Source organism: Convolutriloba macropyga, chromosome 4 (assembly GCF_964194025.1).
Source record: "Convolutriloba macropyga chromosome 4, txConMacr16.3, whole genome shotgun sequence".
Taxonomy (NCBI): domain Eukaryota; kingdom Metazoa; phylum Xenacoelomorpha; order Acoela; family Convolutidae; genus Convolutriloba; species Convolutriloba macropyga.
This window is the reverse complement of record NC_134471.1, coordinates 37,185,840-37,203,211: the sequence shown is the minus strand read 5'-3', so window position 1 is coordinate 37,203,211 and position 17,372 is coordinate 37,185,840. Positions and strand designations below refer to the sequence as shown.

Here is a 17,372-nt window from a genome sequence, read left to right as displayed (position 1 = left end):
AACGAAAGTGAGAAAAGAAAGTGAGAAACGAAAGTGAGAAAAGAAAGTGAGAAAAGAAAGTGAGAAAGGAAAGTTGAGAAAAGAAAGTGAGAAAAGAAACTGAGAAAAGAAAGGAAGAAAAAAGAGAAGACAAAGTGAGAAAAGAAAGTGAGAAAAGAAAGTGAGAAAAGAAAGTGAGAAAACTGAGAAAAGAAAGGAAGGAAAAAAGAGAAGACAAAGTGAGAAAAGAAAGTGAGAAAAGAAAGTGAGAAAAGAACGTGAGAAAAGAAAGTTAGGAAAGTGAGAAAGGAAAGTGAGAAAAGAAAGTGAAAAAAAGAAAGGAAGGGAAAGTGAGAAGACAAAGTGAGAAAAGAAAGTAAGAAAAGAAAGTGAGAAAAGAAAGCGAAAAAAGAAAGTGAGAAAAGAAAGTGAGAAAACAAAGTAAGAAAAGAACGTTAGAAAAGAAATTGAAAAAAGGAAAGGAAGGAAAAGTGAGAAGACAAAGTGAGAAAAGAAAGTGAGAAAAGAAAGTATGAAAAGAAGTGAGGAAAGTGAGAAAAGAAAGTGAGAAAAGAAAGTGAGAAAAGAAAGTGACAAAAGAAAGTGAGAAAAGAAAGTGAGAAACGAAATTGAGAAAAGAAAGTGAGAAAAGAAAGTGAGAAAAGAAAGTGAGAAAAGAAAGTGAGAAAAGAAAGTGAGAAAAGAAAGTGAGAAAAGAAAGTGAGAAAAGAAAGTGAGAAAAGAAAGTAAGAAAAGAAAGTGAGAAAAGAAACTGAGAAAAGAAAGGAAGAAAAAAGAGAAGACAAAGTGAGAAAAGAAAGTGAGAAAAGAAAGTGAGAAAAGAAACTGAGAAAAGAAAGGCAGGAAAAAAGAGAAGACAAAGTGAGAAAAGAAAGTGAGAAAAGAAAGTGAGAACAGAACGTGAGAAAAGAAAGTTAGGAAAGTGAGAAAGGAAAGTGAGAAAAGAAAGTGAGAAAAGAAAGTGAGAAAAGAAAGTGAGAAAAGATAGTGAGAAAAGAAAGTGAAAAAAAGAAAGGAAGGGAAAGTGAGAAGACAAAGTGAGAAAAGAAAGTAAGAAAAGAAAGTGAGAAAAGAAAGCGAAAAAAGAAAGTGAGAAAACAAAGTAAGAAAAGAACGTGAGAAAAGAAATTGAAAAAAGGAAAGGAAGGAAAAGTGAGAAGACAAAGTGAGAAAAGAAAGTGAGAAAAGAAAGTGAGAAAAGAAAAGTGAGGAAAGTGAGAAAAGAAAGTGAGAAAAGAAAGTGAGAAAAGAAAGTGACAAAAGAAAGTGAGAAAAGAAAGTGAGAAACGAAATTGAGAAAAGAAAGTGAGAAAAGAAAGTGAGAAAAGAAAGTGAGAAAAGAAAGTGAGAAAAGAAACTGAGAAAAGAAAGCAAGAAAAAAGAGAAGACAAAGTGAGAAAAGAAAGTGAGAAAAGAAAGTGAGAAAAGAAAGTGAGAAAAGAAAGTGAGAAAAGAACGTGAGAAAAGAAAGTGAGGAAAGTGAGAAAGGAAAGTGAGAAAAGAAAGTGAGAAAAGAAAAGTGAGGAAAGTGAGAAAAGAAAGTGAGAAAAGAAAGTGACAAAAGAAAGTGAGAAAAGAAAGTGAGAAACGAAATTGAGAAAAGAAAGTGAGAAAAGAAAGTGAGAAAAGAAAGTGAGAAAAGAAACTGAGAAAAGAAAGCAAGAAAAAAGAGAAGACAAAGTGAGAAAAGAAAGTGAGAATAGAAAGTGAGAAAAGAAAGTGAGAAAAGAAACTGAGAAAAGAAAGGAAGGAAAAAAGAGAAGACAAAGTGAGAAAAGAAAGTGAGAAAAGAAAGTGAGAAAAGAAAGTGAGAAAAGAAAGTGAGAAAAGAACGTGAGAAAAGAAAGTGAGGAAAGTGAGAAAAGAAAGTGAGAGAAGAAAGTGAAAAAAAAGTGAGAAAAGAAAGCGAGAAAAGAAATTGAGAAAAGAAAGTGAGAAAAGAAACTGACAAAAGAAAGTGAGAAACGAAAGTGAGAAAAGAAAGTGAGAAAAGAAAGTGAGAAAAGAAAGAGAGAAAAGAAATTGAGAAAAGAAAGTGAAAAAAGAAGGGAAGGAAAAGTGAGAAGACAAAGTGAGAAAAGAAAGTAAGAAAAGAAAGTGAGAAAAGAAAGCGAAAAAAGAAAGTGAGAAAAGAAAGTGAGAAAACAAAGAAAGAAAAGAACGTGAGAAAAGAAATTGAAAAAAGGAAAGGAAGGAAAAGTGAGAAGACAAAGTGAGAAGACAAAGTGAGAAAAGAAAGTGAGAAAAGAAAGTGAGAAAAGAAAGTGAGAAAAGAAAGTGAGAAAAGAAAGTGAGAAAAGACAGTGAGAAAAGAAAGTGAGAAAAGAAAGTGAGAAAAGAAAGTGAGAAAAGAAAGTGAGAAAAGAAACATAAAAGAAAGGAAGAAAAAAGAAGACAAAGTGAGAAAAGAAAGTGAGAATAGAAAGTGAGAAAAGAAAGTGAGAAAAGAAACTGAGAAATGAAAGGAAGGAAAAAAGAGAAGACAAAGTGAGAAAAGAAAGTGAGAAAAGAAAGTGAGAAAAGAAAATGAGAAAAGAAAGTGAGAAAAGAACGTGAGAAAAGAAAGTGAGGAAAGTGAGAAAAGAAAGTGAGAGAAGAAAGTGAAAAGAAAGTGAGAAAAGAAAGCGAGAGAAGAAATTGAGAAAAGAAAGTGAGAAAAGAAACTGACAAAAGAAAGTGAGAAACGAAAGTGAGAAAAGAAAGTGAGAAAAGAAAGAGAGAAAAGAAATTGAGAAAAAAAAAGTGAAAAAAGGAAGTGAGAAAAAAGTGAGGGTACCCGACACGGATTCGAACCCTCGCCCCTCAGAATAGCAGTCCTCCACCTTACCAACTGCACTATAACGACTACAAGACACCGTTTCTCACAATTGCTTATATCGTATCAATAACATATTTCAGATTGAGAGCATTTGAAATCACAGAAAAATCAAAAAGTAAAGCGTGAAAAACTTAGTTCAAATCTAATAGTGTTCTAGAATAGCGCAGAATCTGTAAAGCTAAAACTTTGCAGACAAACACACTTTTACAATAAGAACTTCAAACTTAGTTCGGGACCACTCAAGAAACACGTAGTACCCAGGACAGTAAATCCTCCCGCTGGGCGAGCATACTTTTAAGCCCACTTAGCCTCGTGGTAACTGCACCTGACTAACAGTCTTTTGTCCCGGGTTCGATTCTCACCCATCTACTTTGAGCCTTTTAGGTCATTGACCTCTCTCGATATGTTCGCTTAAACATGCTGCTCAATGCGGCTCTTAAACATGCGCTTCGAGAGGCCCCTTAAACATGCAAAAATTTTGTCCCACTTTAGAGCTCACGCGTTTAATATATAGGAGGATTCTGAGTTTTGTTTGACACAATAATTATCGTTGCTGCAAAAAGGTTTCTGTCAATAAAGAGAGCATAATAAATGGTCTAATAACTTTTTGGTCATCTTTAAAAGCTTTGTTTTTAGCCGTTAAGTTTTATGTATTCCTTTGTTACCAGCATGATTTTTAGCATGTAGATGTTTCTGGTGGGACCAGGTACATAGCTGCACGCGAGAAGTGTCAGAAACATAAACCGACAAATGTCGGAAGAATTGCTCTTGAACGACAGGCGAGGCAATTGAATTCAGGGGCTGTAGCCTAGATCAATTTTTCTTTATGGGCGCAAAAAAATCTCTCCACCGCCGGAATTCGAACCACGGACCTCCCGCTCCAGAGCCTGAAGCACTCACCACTGCGCTACAAATCACGTACAACTACTATTCTGCAACCGATTTTAAGTTAGCTTTACTTCGTAGCAATAGAAATCACTCAAAAATGAAGAACGAAAGCGAGAAAAAGTCACTTGAGAAGTCAAAGAATGTTCTAGAACAAAAGCGCAAAAGCGTCAAGCGAAAAATTTGCATAAAAAAAGACACACACGTTTACAATAATTGCTATGAACTGCGTTCAAGAGCAATTAATAACTGAACTTACATATCTTTGCAGTGCGATTTCTTTGGGAGCCAGCCACGAGAAGTGAACGCTACGCTCATGTGCCTCCACTGAACACTTAAGATTCCTCGGCGGTTGGTGGGGATCGAACTCGGTCCTGCATCTCAGCTGTCGACTCAGAGGGCCCAATCTTTTGTCCTTGCCCACTGAAGCTACTCTGACAGTGAACAGATATCCAGTGCCTCTGAGCAGGCCAGAGACAACTTTAGAGTCTTTCTGGCCTTCAATTTTTGAAGCGGTTGCTTTCAACGGACGCATTGCTTTCATTTCGGTTGATGTCAAGCCGTAGTACACTGAGAATGCCTACATAAAAACGAAAGTTTACTTCATGAAAACAGGTCGCTAGTTGCCGGCAGCATTGGTATTTTATTCACAAAAATAAAACTGGAACTTCTGGCAGATGAACAAATACAGTTACAAAAAGTTACAAGATTTTATAAAAGACAAGTATAATGTATGTCAAACTTTGAGTGACGAATGCAACCATGACAACAAATCCGCGAAAGGAATGTAAATTTGACCGGAAAAGGCTAAATGCTAATTGTTTCTGAGTTATTCCACAACTCCAATTATTGTATTTCTTTTGTCGACATAGAGTAATCTAATCGCTCTTGAATTGAATAATAATTCACGTCTAAACGGCATTTCGAAAATTAGGACATCAAAGCAATCCCGTCGGTCGGTCACAACCATAGATCCAACTACAATAAAAGTACAATCCTACAATTAAATACTCACCGTGACGTCATAATTCGAGTCTTTGACGTCAAGAGTGTTCCAGGACAACTTGACCGACTCGTATTTGGGACTGGTTGCCACTGAACAGGTGAGATCTACAATTGACGGCAACTTCTCCCCAGATGTGTGGAAGAAGAGAGCATTCGAACTCACACTATGTTCACTCCCAACAACAGTTAACACCTTCAAATAGATTAAATAATTATCACCCATAAATCGCCGCTTGGACCTAGAAGGTCCTGCGTCTGAACACAAAATCCAGCGCTGCACTTTACTTTCTTATAAAACCATAGAATGGAATCCAAAGCTACAAAAAATTTTAAACTCAGCGATCAAAAAGGTCGAAGAACAGCCGAAAATGTATCACTGAGTTCTTCAGAGGACAATAGCAAGCATAAAATGAGCCGCCTTTTTGAAACAGCTGCCGAAAATATTGCCGGAATCTATAAACATTATACGGCTCAAGAAAGTACTCATTGCCCGGAGACAGCCATCATTGTTCTTTGAACCCCTTGACTTATATCGGTATTGGAACAGAAAAGGAAAAATAAGAGCTTAGCAGAACTGACACAATTCTCAAAATTGACAGAAGTTTTTGGAGTGTCCAAAATTATTCCAATTTGGTGCGCAGTTTCAGTTAGATTCTAAAACTATATTGAATCCAGCTTCCAAACAGAAGACTGTTGCGCTTAATAATAATATTACCAGCTAGCAACCGCCCTTATGAACTCCGTGAATCTAATCCATTGTGACTTAATGCCCGTGCTTTATTGGTTTCACCTTCTTCTTTTGATTTTGCTCTTTTGACCTGGACATTATTCACAAAGATAGAAAAACAAATTGCCTCCTGTGAACAAAAAACAAGCGAGAAAGCTAATTCTTATTCAACCACTATTCAAGCACGTTTCCTCCCTCTACTATGAAATCAGAGCAAAAAAACTTCACGCAAAAAAACTCGCGTAGGCGCTCCCTTTCCTGTTTTGGCGTGACCAAAATGACCGAGAATAGAATAAGAAAAAGGACAGCTCCCCAAAACAATACAAATTCTAAGAAATTCTTGAATTCTGAGAAAGGAGAGCCCCAAAATAATAGTCGTCAAGAGGCTGACGGCGGCTACTAAAAAATGTTTCCCTCTCCCTCTTTGTTTTTAGTTAGATAACGCAATAACAGAATTCTGCTTCCAAACTGAAGCCGAATAAGCTTCAAAGACTAATAGCTATTAAAAATTAGCTTCGTGAGCTTTGCTAACCAAAAGCACTTTGATGCTTCAGTGACTTTAAAATTAAGGAAAAAGTATAAACCAAAAAACGCGCTTCGACTCGCTTTCCTGTTTCGGCAGGACAGAATGATCACTTCAATCTGACTTCAAAAATCATGAAGTGTGAATAGATTAAAAAAACAGCTCCCAAATACAAGGGCAGGGGAGATGGATTCAAGCAATGGGCGTGGCGGCAGGGTTTGGAGGGCTGGACGAGCGGTTCTGAATCACCAGCTAGAGGAGGATTGCCAGTGGGAGTGCAGGTGAGATCTACGATTGACTAAAACTGTTCTCCAAATGTGTAAAAAAAACCAGAGGATTCGAGCGCACACTATGTTTGGTCCCAAGAACAGTTAACGCCTTAAAATAGATTAAATACTAATCACCCATAGCCAGCTGGGACCGTCTGAACACAAAATACAGCGCTGCACTTTCCTTTTCACAAAACCATAGAGAAGAATCGAAAGATTAGCGACCTGACCAAAGACAGAATAGTTCGGCGGAAGAGTTTGGATTGCAACAGAAACAAACTATTTGATTCGATAAATTTTTAACTGACCGATATTACCCTTAATTGAAAGCAAAAAAATCTTTTCTAAAATCTATATATGTATGAACACAGAGAAACTGAAAGTGTCCTATTCTCAAATTTATGCAGAAATTATTAAATAATTTATGTACAAACTGAAGCAAAATTGAGGATAATAAAATCAAGATAATATACAGTCAAAAATGTAATATTTCTTCATCTCAAACAAAAAAAATTTAAAATCAGCTATCAAAAATGCGGAAGAACAGCTGAAAATGTATCATTGAGTTCCTTTGAGGACAATAGCAAGCATAAAATTAGCCGCCTTTTTAAAACAGCTGCGTAAAATATTGCCAAAATCTATAAATATTATGAGGCTCAAGAAAGTACTCAATGCCCGGAATCAGCTATCAAGGTTCCTCTGGATAACTATTCGGATTGAAACAGACAAAGAAACGAAATTAAGAACTTTTTGAAACTATGAAGATAGAGGGAAATTGGCGGAAAAGAGCCGCCTTTGACCCCCTTCACTCACATCAGTATTAGAACAGAAAAAGGAAAAACAAGAGATTGGCAGAAATGACACAATTGACAAAAATGACAGAAAATTTGAAGTGTCCAGAAGTATTCCCCTTTACGCACATCGGTATTGGAACAGAAAAGGTAAAAACAAGAGATTGGTAGAACTGACACAATTAACACAATCGACTGAATTGTTCAGGTGTCCAAAAGTATTCCAATTTGGTGCGCCGTTTCAATTAGATTCTAAAACTATATTTCACTCAGCTTCCACACTGAAGGCAGAACTCATCGGTCCAAAAATGTTGAACAGCTAAAAACAGTTAACACCTTTAAAAAGATTAAATAGTTATCACTTATAAACGACTTGGACCTAGAAAATCCTGCGTCTGAACACAGAATACAGCACTGCGCTTTCCTATTCTAAAAACAATCGAATGAAATCCAAAGCTTAGTGAGCTGATCTAAGATCACATACAAGCAATCCTCTTCGCCAAATTTTTAATTGACTGATATTAGAACTAATTAAAAAGCACATTGAAATCTTTTCTGAAATCCCTTTTTTGCCACTGTACCGCATTTTTGATCGATGAGTTTAAAATTTCCCGTTTGAGTTGGCGAAACAATACATTTGTAACTGTAATTTTTCTTAGCTTTATTATCCTCAATTTTGCTTCACTTTTATATATATATACATGCAGGAGCACACAGGATTTGAAAGTGCCCTATTCTCAACTTGATGCAGAACTTGTTAAAAGTGAAGCAAAATTGAGGATAATAGAGCTAAGAAAATTTACAGATACAAATGTATTTTTTCGCCAAGTGAAACGGAAAGTTTTAAACTCATCGATCAAAAATGCGGAACAGCTGAAAACGTATCATTGAGTTCTTCAGAGGACAACAGAAAGCATAAAATGAGCCGCACTTTTAAAACAGCTGAGCCAATTAAACCAAAAACATCGCCAAAATCTATAAACATTATTAGATAACAAAATAACAGTATTCTGCTAACTGAAGCCGAATAAGCTTCAATAACTAATAGCAAGTTGAAATCACCTTCGTGAACTTCGATAACCTAAGGCACTATGATGCCTCAGTGACTATAAAATTAGCGAGAATATTTTACGCGAAAAAACAACTCGCGCTTCCAGTCTCTTTACTGTTTCGACGAGACCCAAAAGATCGCGTCAATTTGACTTTAAATTGAAGTGTGAAACGAACTGAAGAAAAAAGACAGCTCCCTAGTACAATTAAAATGCGTTGAGGGGGTAGGGGAGGTGGAGTCAAGCGATAGGGGTGGGACAGGGTTCCGATGGCTGGACGAAGGGGTTTGAATGGCCGGCTGGAGGAGGATTGACAGAGGAGTGTTCGGGGAGTGATGGGAGGGTGATCAGTGGGTGGTGTCTAACCAATAATGAGATAAAACCGCCATTCACACCATGAAAATGTTCTTAAAAGCAATTTTGGTCAATCGCATAATTAAAGGATAGTAAAAGGTAATGCTCCCGGCGCTCCCTGTTCAGCCCGCTGTTGAGCACGAAAAGTCAAAACCGGTCAAGCAAAAAATCTCATAAAAAGACCACAAGACTAATTTATTTGCTTCAAAATTCGTTTGAGAACTATTAAAAAACACACTATTTTCAGTCAAAAATAGGACCCAAGTCAGGTACCATATTAAAAACGGATATAAAAACAAAAAAATTATGCTCATTAAGAAACAAGAGCAACACAGAGTTGCTCAACAACACCAATAGCACTGGATTTACGTTTCCTATCTTGAAGACGGAAAGTGGGGTATAGTAAGGCTTAGTGCTCTAAGAGCTCTGAATGCCCTTCGAATGCCAACTGTTTATCTCGTTTTTGAGGACGAGAAGTCAGAAGGGTCAGACGAAAAACCGGTCAAGCAAAAAAAATCACATAAAAGTACAAGAATAATTTTATTGCTACAAATTTCGTTTGAGATTAATTTAAAAAATCAAAATTTTTTTCAGTCAAAAATAGGACCCAAGTCAGGTACCAAAATAAAAACGGAAATGAGACCAAAAAAATCATGCGCACTAAGAGAAAAGAAAAGCACTAAAAAAACAGTTGCTCAGCAGCACCAATACCTTGTTGGGATTTACCTGTTTCCCCTATTTTGAAAACGGAAAGTCAATCGCTCAAATGAAGTGAAAAATAATGTCCGAAAAAGTCAAAACGGTCAAAGGAATTTTGCTATTAGCATTTTTCCAGTTCATGACTTTTGTCAAGACAAAAAGTCGGGCAAATTCCTCTCAAACGATCGTCGAGCGGTTGGCTTTAATAGAAGCCAGCTAAGGCTCAGGGAACCCTTTGATCTTTTTTGATCATTTGGTCCGCAAAAACGGGATAAACAGGAAGAGCCCTGAAACCTCAAGCGGCTGACTAGTCCATAAGAATACGATTCACCTAAACTCTTTTGAGAGACAATTTCTTGGTATGAAGATCTGTTCTTAATCTTAATCTCGTCAGTCAGCCCTCCTCTTCCTTCTCTTTCATGCTCCTCCTGTCGATTTGGAATCCCTCCCAACCCTACTCGCCAACACCGATTGACCCCCTCCCCCCCCCCCCCCGCAGTCTTCTCAGCCCCTAATGCTAGCATAGGCGAAAATTGGTTGAGTAAAAATTGCATTAACTGCCAAAAACAACTTTGAGAGCAATAAAAAAACATAGCCGGCATATTGCCGGAAAAAAGTAATAGTTAGCGCACATCGGGATTAAAGGACTGAAAAAAAGAAACTGACCAGTTTGTTTCAAACTGTCTTAAAGTGATCTACTTTGGTGTGCAGTTTCAGTTAGACTTTAAAACTATACTCAATTCAGCTGCTAAACCGAAAGCCATAACCTGAAGTATTATCAGCTAGCAATCATTCTATTATACTTTGATAACCTAATACGCTACGACTTAATGACCGGTTGATCCCGTTTCTTTTATTTCTGCTGACTTTGACCATATTCACCACATTGCGTAATTTATTGCCTGAAAGTGTGGTAAGTCAGATTTAAAACGCGAAAATCATTACTTAAGTAAAACAAAAACGTGATCAATAGGTAAAGTGAATTAAAAAACATAGCAGAACAAGTCCTGAATTACAATACGAAGAATTGAATTAACTTATGACCAGAAAATTTCAAATTAAATCAGCAGCAACTAAAAGTCATTTCCTGAAATAAAATTGCAATTAAAAATAGGCTAGCTGGACAAAAACTGGCTATCTATAAGCTGCATTCTTTCAAAAACACTTCAAAATTCAAAAGTCATTCACTGAACGCAGTGCATGATCAAAAATTTTCTCTCGCTCAGCAGAAATCTGTTCATCATGACGCTTTTCTCGCTTTCGCTTTGAACAAAACTACTTCCTGACAAAAACAAAAAATACATAAAGAACATAGCTGGCAGATATCCAGGAAATAGTCGTAATAGTTTCATAGACTTGCAGACTCGATCGAAAAAGTAAAAAAAAAGACAGACCAAAAAATTTATTCTTTTCACTAAGGGCTCAGATGCTAAATTTTGATTACGAATATGTATAAAACCTGCTGTTTCTATTAGCTGCTTTTAAATCACCTTCAATCACAGTGATATACACTCACTTGACCTTTTATCTCTTATCTTTATATCCTATACTTTATATCTATTAAAGTAAAGAAAAGTCAATATCAGAGCGAGGAAGACGTTTTTGAGAGAGAAGGTCACGTGTGAACAAAAATTTTATCACGCGAATGAACAAAAAAACTCTGCCCACTAAGAGTGAAAAATGACGTAACTCACGCAATTCAGTTAAAATTGCATGAACGAATGAACAAAAGGCAGCCTCTGATGTGACTGTGAGTCATATGGTCATAACAAAAATCTTGACGAAGAAATAAAAACGTACCCGGCAGATTACCGGAAAAAAAGCAGCCGTTGATTCCTATAACCAAGATTGGGATTGAAAAGAAAAAACCCATCAAAAACCCACTTTTTACGAACAATTTCAAAGTGCTAACTATTTTGATGTCATTTTGTAGCTGAACACAAACCTGTTTCGTAGTGAGACAACACAGGCGCAAGTATCAATACCAATAAGCATGAAAGATCGTAACTAACAACAAAGTTCGATCAACGGGAATCTAAAATTGGGCTTTATGGGTTTATCCCGTTTGTTTCTGATTTCGTTTTTTGATACTGACTATAGTTATTTTGAATTGCTCTGCTGAGTAACTGCAGTCTTTAAGCACTTTTACCAGAATGAGAGAAGAGTGAAACTAGCATAGATAAGTCAAAAAAATTTCGCTCAAAAAGCCGAACAAGCTGTGAACTAAGCTCAAGCTAGAACATTTTAGTACGACGAAGTTTAAAAAAAACAAGAGCTCTATAATAGCCGGCTGAGAAGCTGAAGCGTCTATTGAAAAACCAAGAGAAGGCCAATAATAGCCTCAGCTATTGCTTTGCGACTATTAATGAAAAACTTCGTCCGAGAGCATTCAATGACGTCAATGGGAGCATTCAAGAAGTCATTGAAGTAAAAAAAAACAGGGTACGATGAAACAAAAATCTGTTAGATGAAGTAAAAAAACATAGCAGGACAATTCTTGACTTACAATTCAAAGAATTTTCAATGACTAAACAACAAACTAGACCTAGAACGGACTATGAGTGAATTGGGAAACACAATTCCAAAAAAAATTAGATCAAAAACTAAAAAAAAAACAGAAAATCAATGTGAAAATGTCGCATCTGAACCAAAAACCACTAGGGAAAGGGAAATTTACTTCTAACGCAAAACTTGGCCTAGAATAAACTATGAATGGATTGTGAAAACCATTTAGAAAATCTGATCCAAAAAATCGAAAAAACAGTAAAAATCAAAGTGAAATTGCGGCATGTGAACAAAAAACCACCAGCGAGAACGCGAGTTTTTGTCCAAACACCGATTTCTTACTCTACTTTAAAATAAGAGTAAAAAAAATTCACGCCGCAAAACCACTCGCTTTTTCGCACCATTTATTGTTTCGGCGTGACCAAAATCACTACTCCAATTTGAAATCAGAAATCATGAAAATGTGTGAACAGATTTTAAAAAATAGCTGGCAGATTGATAGAAAATAGCCACAGTCTCAGACAATAGATCTGCAGTCTCAAACAAAACAGTAAAAAAGAGACCAAAAAATTCGTCTTTTCATTGAAGGCTGATATGCTATATTTTGATTTAAAATCTGTATAAGTTTTTGCTGCCTCTATTAGCTGCTCTCTAATAACCATCATTTAGAGTGACACACATCAATTTAACCCTATCTATTTGAATTAAAGTAAATAAAAGTCAACTTCAAAGTGAGGAAGTCATTTTCGAGTGAGGTAAGTCAAGTGTGGCCAAAAATGTAACCACGCGAATGAACAAAAAACTCGCTCCACTAAGAGCGAAAAAAGACGTCACGCACGCACTCCAGTTGAAATTGCAAGAGCGAATGAACAAAAAGCAGATTTGAAGCGGTTGTGACGTCAAATGGTCGTAACAAAAATCGCGACGACGAAATAAAAAAACATAGCGGGAAGACTTCCGGAAGCGACTCAAAGCGTCAGAACTTCACTAACGTAACGAAACCGTAATTGCAACGGAATCCACTACTTTTTGTATTAAACCATTAACTCACTACCTCCCCAGGTCTGCTCTAAAAATTGGTGAAACTTAAACCACTGCCAACAAGAGAAACAAAATGCAGCAAAATTTTATATCATTGAAAACAATTGGTAACGTAAAAAATCCAAAATAACTGAGGTGGTCAAAAACCTGATAGTCTGAAAAAGCTGACAATGTTATCGATAGCCCTCAAATAATTCATGATTCTCATCTGAAAAAGATCGCGAAAGCAAACGGCAGATAATAATCTTAGAAACTAAGTTAAATCTTTTCAAGAAAGCTCAAACTTAAGAATAAGAAAACACCTATAAGTACACTTCTAATCACTGCGATTAAGACAAAAAACAACACACACCTGTTCCTTCTTGTACATAAGCTAGACAACATGATTTCATACTAAATCAAAAATAAAATTGATCATAGAAAAGACATAAGCAGCAGAATATTCAAAGGCAAAAAATCGTTTTAATTAATACCAAGGCCGAAAGAAAGCTGTAGAAGTTAGTCATAAGTGGAAATTTTGGAAAAAGCTTGCTATCGAACTCGCATTACTGCCTTATGTTGAATGAAATCAATTGCAAACCAAAGAAATGATGAAAGTCTAAGAAAAAGCTGAAATCATTCATTTTTTACAACTGAAAAAAATCAATATACCTAAAATAAATGTAGGTCACAGGACAAAGCTAGAATGATACTAACTAGAATTTAAATATGGGCAAAATGTAAGGAACACCGTAACAAAAAGACATTCTTGATTTTTGAAATTTGAAAATCAATTTAAAAATTTCGTGAAAAACGGATAATTTCATTATTCAGCATTCAAGACAAAGAAAAGATAACTAGTCATCCGATACAAAGATCTATCCTCCTGAAGAGAACAAAGAATAGGAAAAAGCAGAATTCATAAATACGAAACACTGAAACATTTTGCAAAAAAAATGGTCAAAGAACTTTCAAGTTAAGACTGCATTTATGAAAGTTTTAACTGCTTTTTCAAAACTTAACGCCAAAAAATGATTGAATTTTTATTGAAACGAAATTAAAGTCCCTCGTGTTGCACAAAAAACTATTTCTAGCAATTACAACCAAAATACAAGCGAAAAACTGACGAAAATCGGAAAAAAAACTACCAAAATCGGATTAGCATGTGTACAATTTTATGAAACAAAATTACATCGAGGTAAAAAGAGGCGTTCAGTATAGGAAATATCAAAGAGAAGTTGCCATATCAACTGATTTTTGACAAAAAGAGGGTTAATAGATCCAAAAATGAAGAAACTGATAATAAAAAAGCCAAAAATTAGTTTAAAAAATCAAGAACTATGTGCCAATTTTCAACTTGAAACGCATTTTCAAGCTCTGCAAAACACTGTGGTATCCATTTCCGAGGTTGACATTTCAATATAGTATCGAATAGAATTTATTTCTACAAGAAACCAAATTAAAAGCAAAAAAATTGGGCCACTTAGACGAAAAAACGGCTAAAAACGGTCATCAAAATGTGCAATTCAGTCAAAAACTACTTTTCAAAGTCAAAAAGTCATTCACTAAACGCAGCGCATGATCAAAAAACTTCTCTCGCTTAGCGGAAACCTGTTCACCAAGACAGCTTTTCTCACTTTCGTTTTTAGGTCAAAATGCCGCGTGAACAAATCTACTACCTGTAAAAAAAACCGAGAGAAAACCAATACTCCTCTTCGAGTCGTAAAAATCAAGAGAAAGCCAATAATAGCCCCAGCTATCGCTGTGCGGCTATTAAAAAAAGACAGCGCCCCAATACAATTCAAATTCTTTGAATTGTAAAAATAGGAGCGCAATAATAGCCGCCTGGAATTGCTGACGCCGCCATTAATCACTCAATTAAGTGAAAGAACATTTTAGAACAAAATGGCAAACGGACAACTGAAAGTTTTGCATTAAACACACATGACTAATTGCTTGAAACTTTGTTCGAGAGCAATTAATTAGTTAACAAAGCAACTAACGTCGGATGAATTGCTCTCAAACGACAGGCTGGGCAAGAGGTGAACCCGGGGTCTCCGCACGCCAAGCTGTCACATCCACTTAGCTATACCTGCCATCTGTGTGCACGCACAATTAATAAACTCACTTAAAATCGCCTTTGCGTTAGCAACTGACTTAATCTATATGGTCATCTATATGCGGCATTCTTTCAAAAACACTTTTCAAAGTCACAAAGTCATTCACTGAACAAAGCGCATGATCAAGTTTTACTCGCTTTCGCTTTTAGGTCAAAACCGTCTAAACGAATAAAACTAACGGTAAAAATCTCAAGAAACCAATACTCCTCTTCCCGTCGTAACAAAAACCAAGATCACTGCAATATAGCTACGCTCAGCTTAAAGCTTTGCAGCTGTAATAAAGTAACACAAAAGTATCACCCGGAAGCCATTTGAAATTCAGACACTAGCACTCACTTCAACACAATAATCTTCATCCGGTGATAGGTTTGTTATTTTGTACTGGAGGGCCTCAGTCTCAAAAACTCGCACCCTGTCAGAAGTTGTGTCATTCAATAGTGTCACCACAACTCGGTAACTCTGAAACACAAGTTTTTCTTTCTCTTCAAGATTTCAATTCATATCAATACCTTTCAAATTTTACAAAGAACTATCGCTCAATAAAAAAATTTAACGGAAAATAGCCATATAAAACCATTTCGCTTTCACTATGTAAGACAACATCTAACAGCTTGTGAACAGCTATGAGTAAATTTACCTAAACTTGCTCACTGACAGTTAAATTTAGAGAAACGCTGAATACGCATCGTAGATACTAACCACTTTATGCTTCGGCAATACCACTTTATTCCAGGCGACAGTTAACTCGCTCAGAATACTTTGCCCTCTAGCAGGTTTTAGTTGTCTCACATTGCTGGGGAAATCATTGGGTCCAATGATAGAGTTGGCACTGAAGTTAAACTCATTTGAACTATTCCCGGTTCCAGCTCCGTTAATGGCAGCAACTCGTACTGCATACGTGTACGTGCTGTTCAGATCTACATACAAAACAAATCATCAGCTTGGGTTTACCAAACTCATGTACTGTGGAAATATTTCTTTTCCTTAGAGCTCTGTACCCGAGCACAAATTGTTCAAATATAAATTCAATTGCGACTAATTTCTCTTCAGAAATTTTTGAACTGCAGCTCACCTCGCGTGAGTTGGAAACCTTCCTGTCCACTTTGTACGTGGTAGACTACAGATTGCTCTTCGCCAGTCTGTTTACAGGAGAAGTAGACCTGGTATGCATTAACTTCCCCATTCGGGTGCTGGGGTGGCCTCCAACTGACCACGGCTACTGAGACACTACCAGACTGAACAACGTCAGCAAATCAGCATCATTAACATGAAGCAATAGTAATTACCAATGAGCGGTAAAAATGATCATACCCTTATCGATACCCTTTTCTTATGAAAGATTAAAACACTGTTGTTAATGAAATCTTTTGTTCCGTCGAGAAATCCGTGTCTAATCAATCCTTAATAAATGCAGAACAATGGCCGAAATATTGCTTGAGCAGCCTGAAACACCGCAAAATGGCCGACTAATCTACAAGTTGGCATAAAACTAATTACCAAAAAACTTGAAAAAACTATGAATAGATCCTTAAAATCTTAATAACTCCAATTTAAATCTCAACCAAAAAACAAAAAACTGCTTGAAAAAACCTCAAGTGCGCAGATATTTCGCTCCCTTAAAGATTTTTTTTCACACATCAAATTCTCGCTCTTAAAACATAGCCGCCAGATTAACGGAAAATAGCCGCGATAGACGCTTCAGGCCTTCGATGGATTTGAAGCAACTAAAAAAAGATTGACCACCAATCCTTTAATAGACCACAAAACTCTTTGGGTTAGATCCGGTCTGTCATTTTTATGGGACACATACGCTCTATAAGGAAAAAGCCCTAAGTGAGCTTTTTCAAAATAATATTCGAAACCATAAAATCAAGACTCTAATACTCAAGAATTAGGGAAAATACGTTTGACAATACTTAGATGCACACTATTGGTCTTTAACTAGTAAATTGTCATAAAATTTGAAGTTCATTAAGTGATTTCACAAGTCATTTTTTTAAGTGATGCAAGTTCCCAGTAACTTCACCAGTCTAAGTACTTGAAGAACTACCAAACGCGGCTAAGGGCCTCTAATGAAACTTGATGCCCGCTGATTACCTGTTTATCCCGTTTTGAAAGCTCAAAGTCATGAAAAGTCATCAAAGTCATGAAAGTCAGGTTAAGACGAAACAAAAATCTGTTAGACGGAAGTAAAAAACATAGCCGGAAGAATTCCGGAAACGACTCGAACGAGAAAATTGCCCATACTTATGACTAAACAACTGGAACAACTATTGTGAACCCTAAACCTCCACAAATGCCATAAAAATTATAGGTGAAAACACTCTATCGTAATCTATATTCAAGATATAGCGCGTCTATATGTATACAACGTAACTGTATAAGATCAACGTTCAAAGGCAAAGGCACTTCAGAATGCCTTGGCAAATCTAGCTAACTTTGTTAGCAGGTCTTAGTCTAGGTCACCAATTTAAACCAATCCGTTCAAAAAACCGAATTTGTTAGGCTAAGCGATCAGTTTTGAGCCATTTTGGAAGTTATTCTTAGTGGGAAATCGGCCTTTGTATTTCTCAGAAATAATACGTATGTTGCATTTAGAACGGAAAA

At 36.3% G+C, this 17,372-nt stretch overlaps 1 protein-coding gene across 5 annotated transcripts in view; it reads right to left on the bottom strand.

Moving 5' to 3' along the window:
- Positions 1 to 17,372, bottom strand: part of LOC142337650 (uncharacterized) — a 224,756-nt gene that overhangs the window by 32,084 nt on the left and 175,300 nt on the right. For all 5 annotated transcript variants that reach the window (XM_075387045.1, XM_075387041.1, XM_075387044.1 and 2 more), the window contains 5 exons: positions 15,838 to 16,000; positions 15,465 to 15,682; positions 15,102 to 15,224; positions 4,719 to 4,901; positions 3,963 to 4,283 (listed from right to left, as the gene is read on the bottom strand). In XM_075387045.1, the coding sequence (XP_075243160.1) occupies positions 3,963 to 4,283; positions 4,719 to 4,901; positions 15,102 to 15,224; positions 15,465 to 15,682; positions 15,838 to 16,000 (1,008 nt within the window). The remainder of the gene's footprint in view (positions 1 to 3,962; positions 4,284 to 4,718; positions 4,902 to 15,101; positions 15,225 to 15,464; positions 15,683 to 15,837; positions 16,001 to 17,372) is intronic.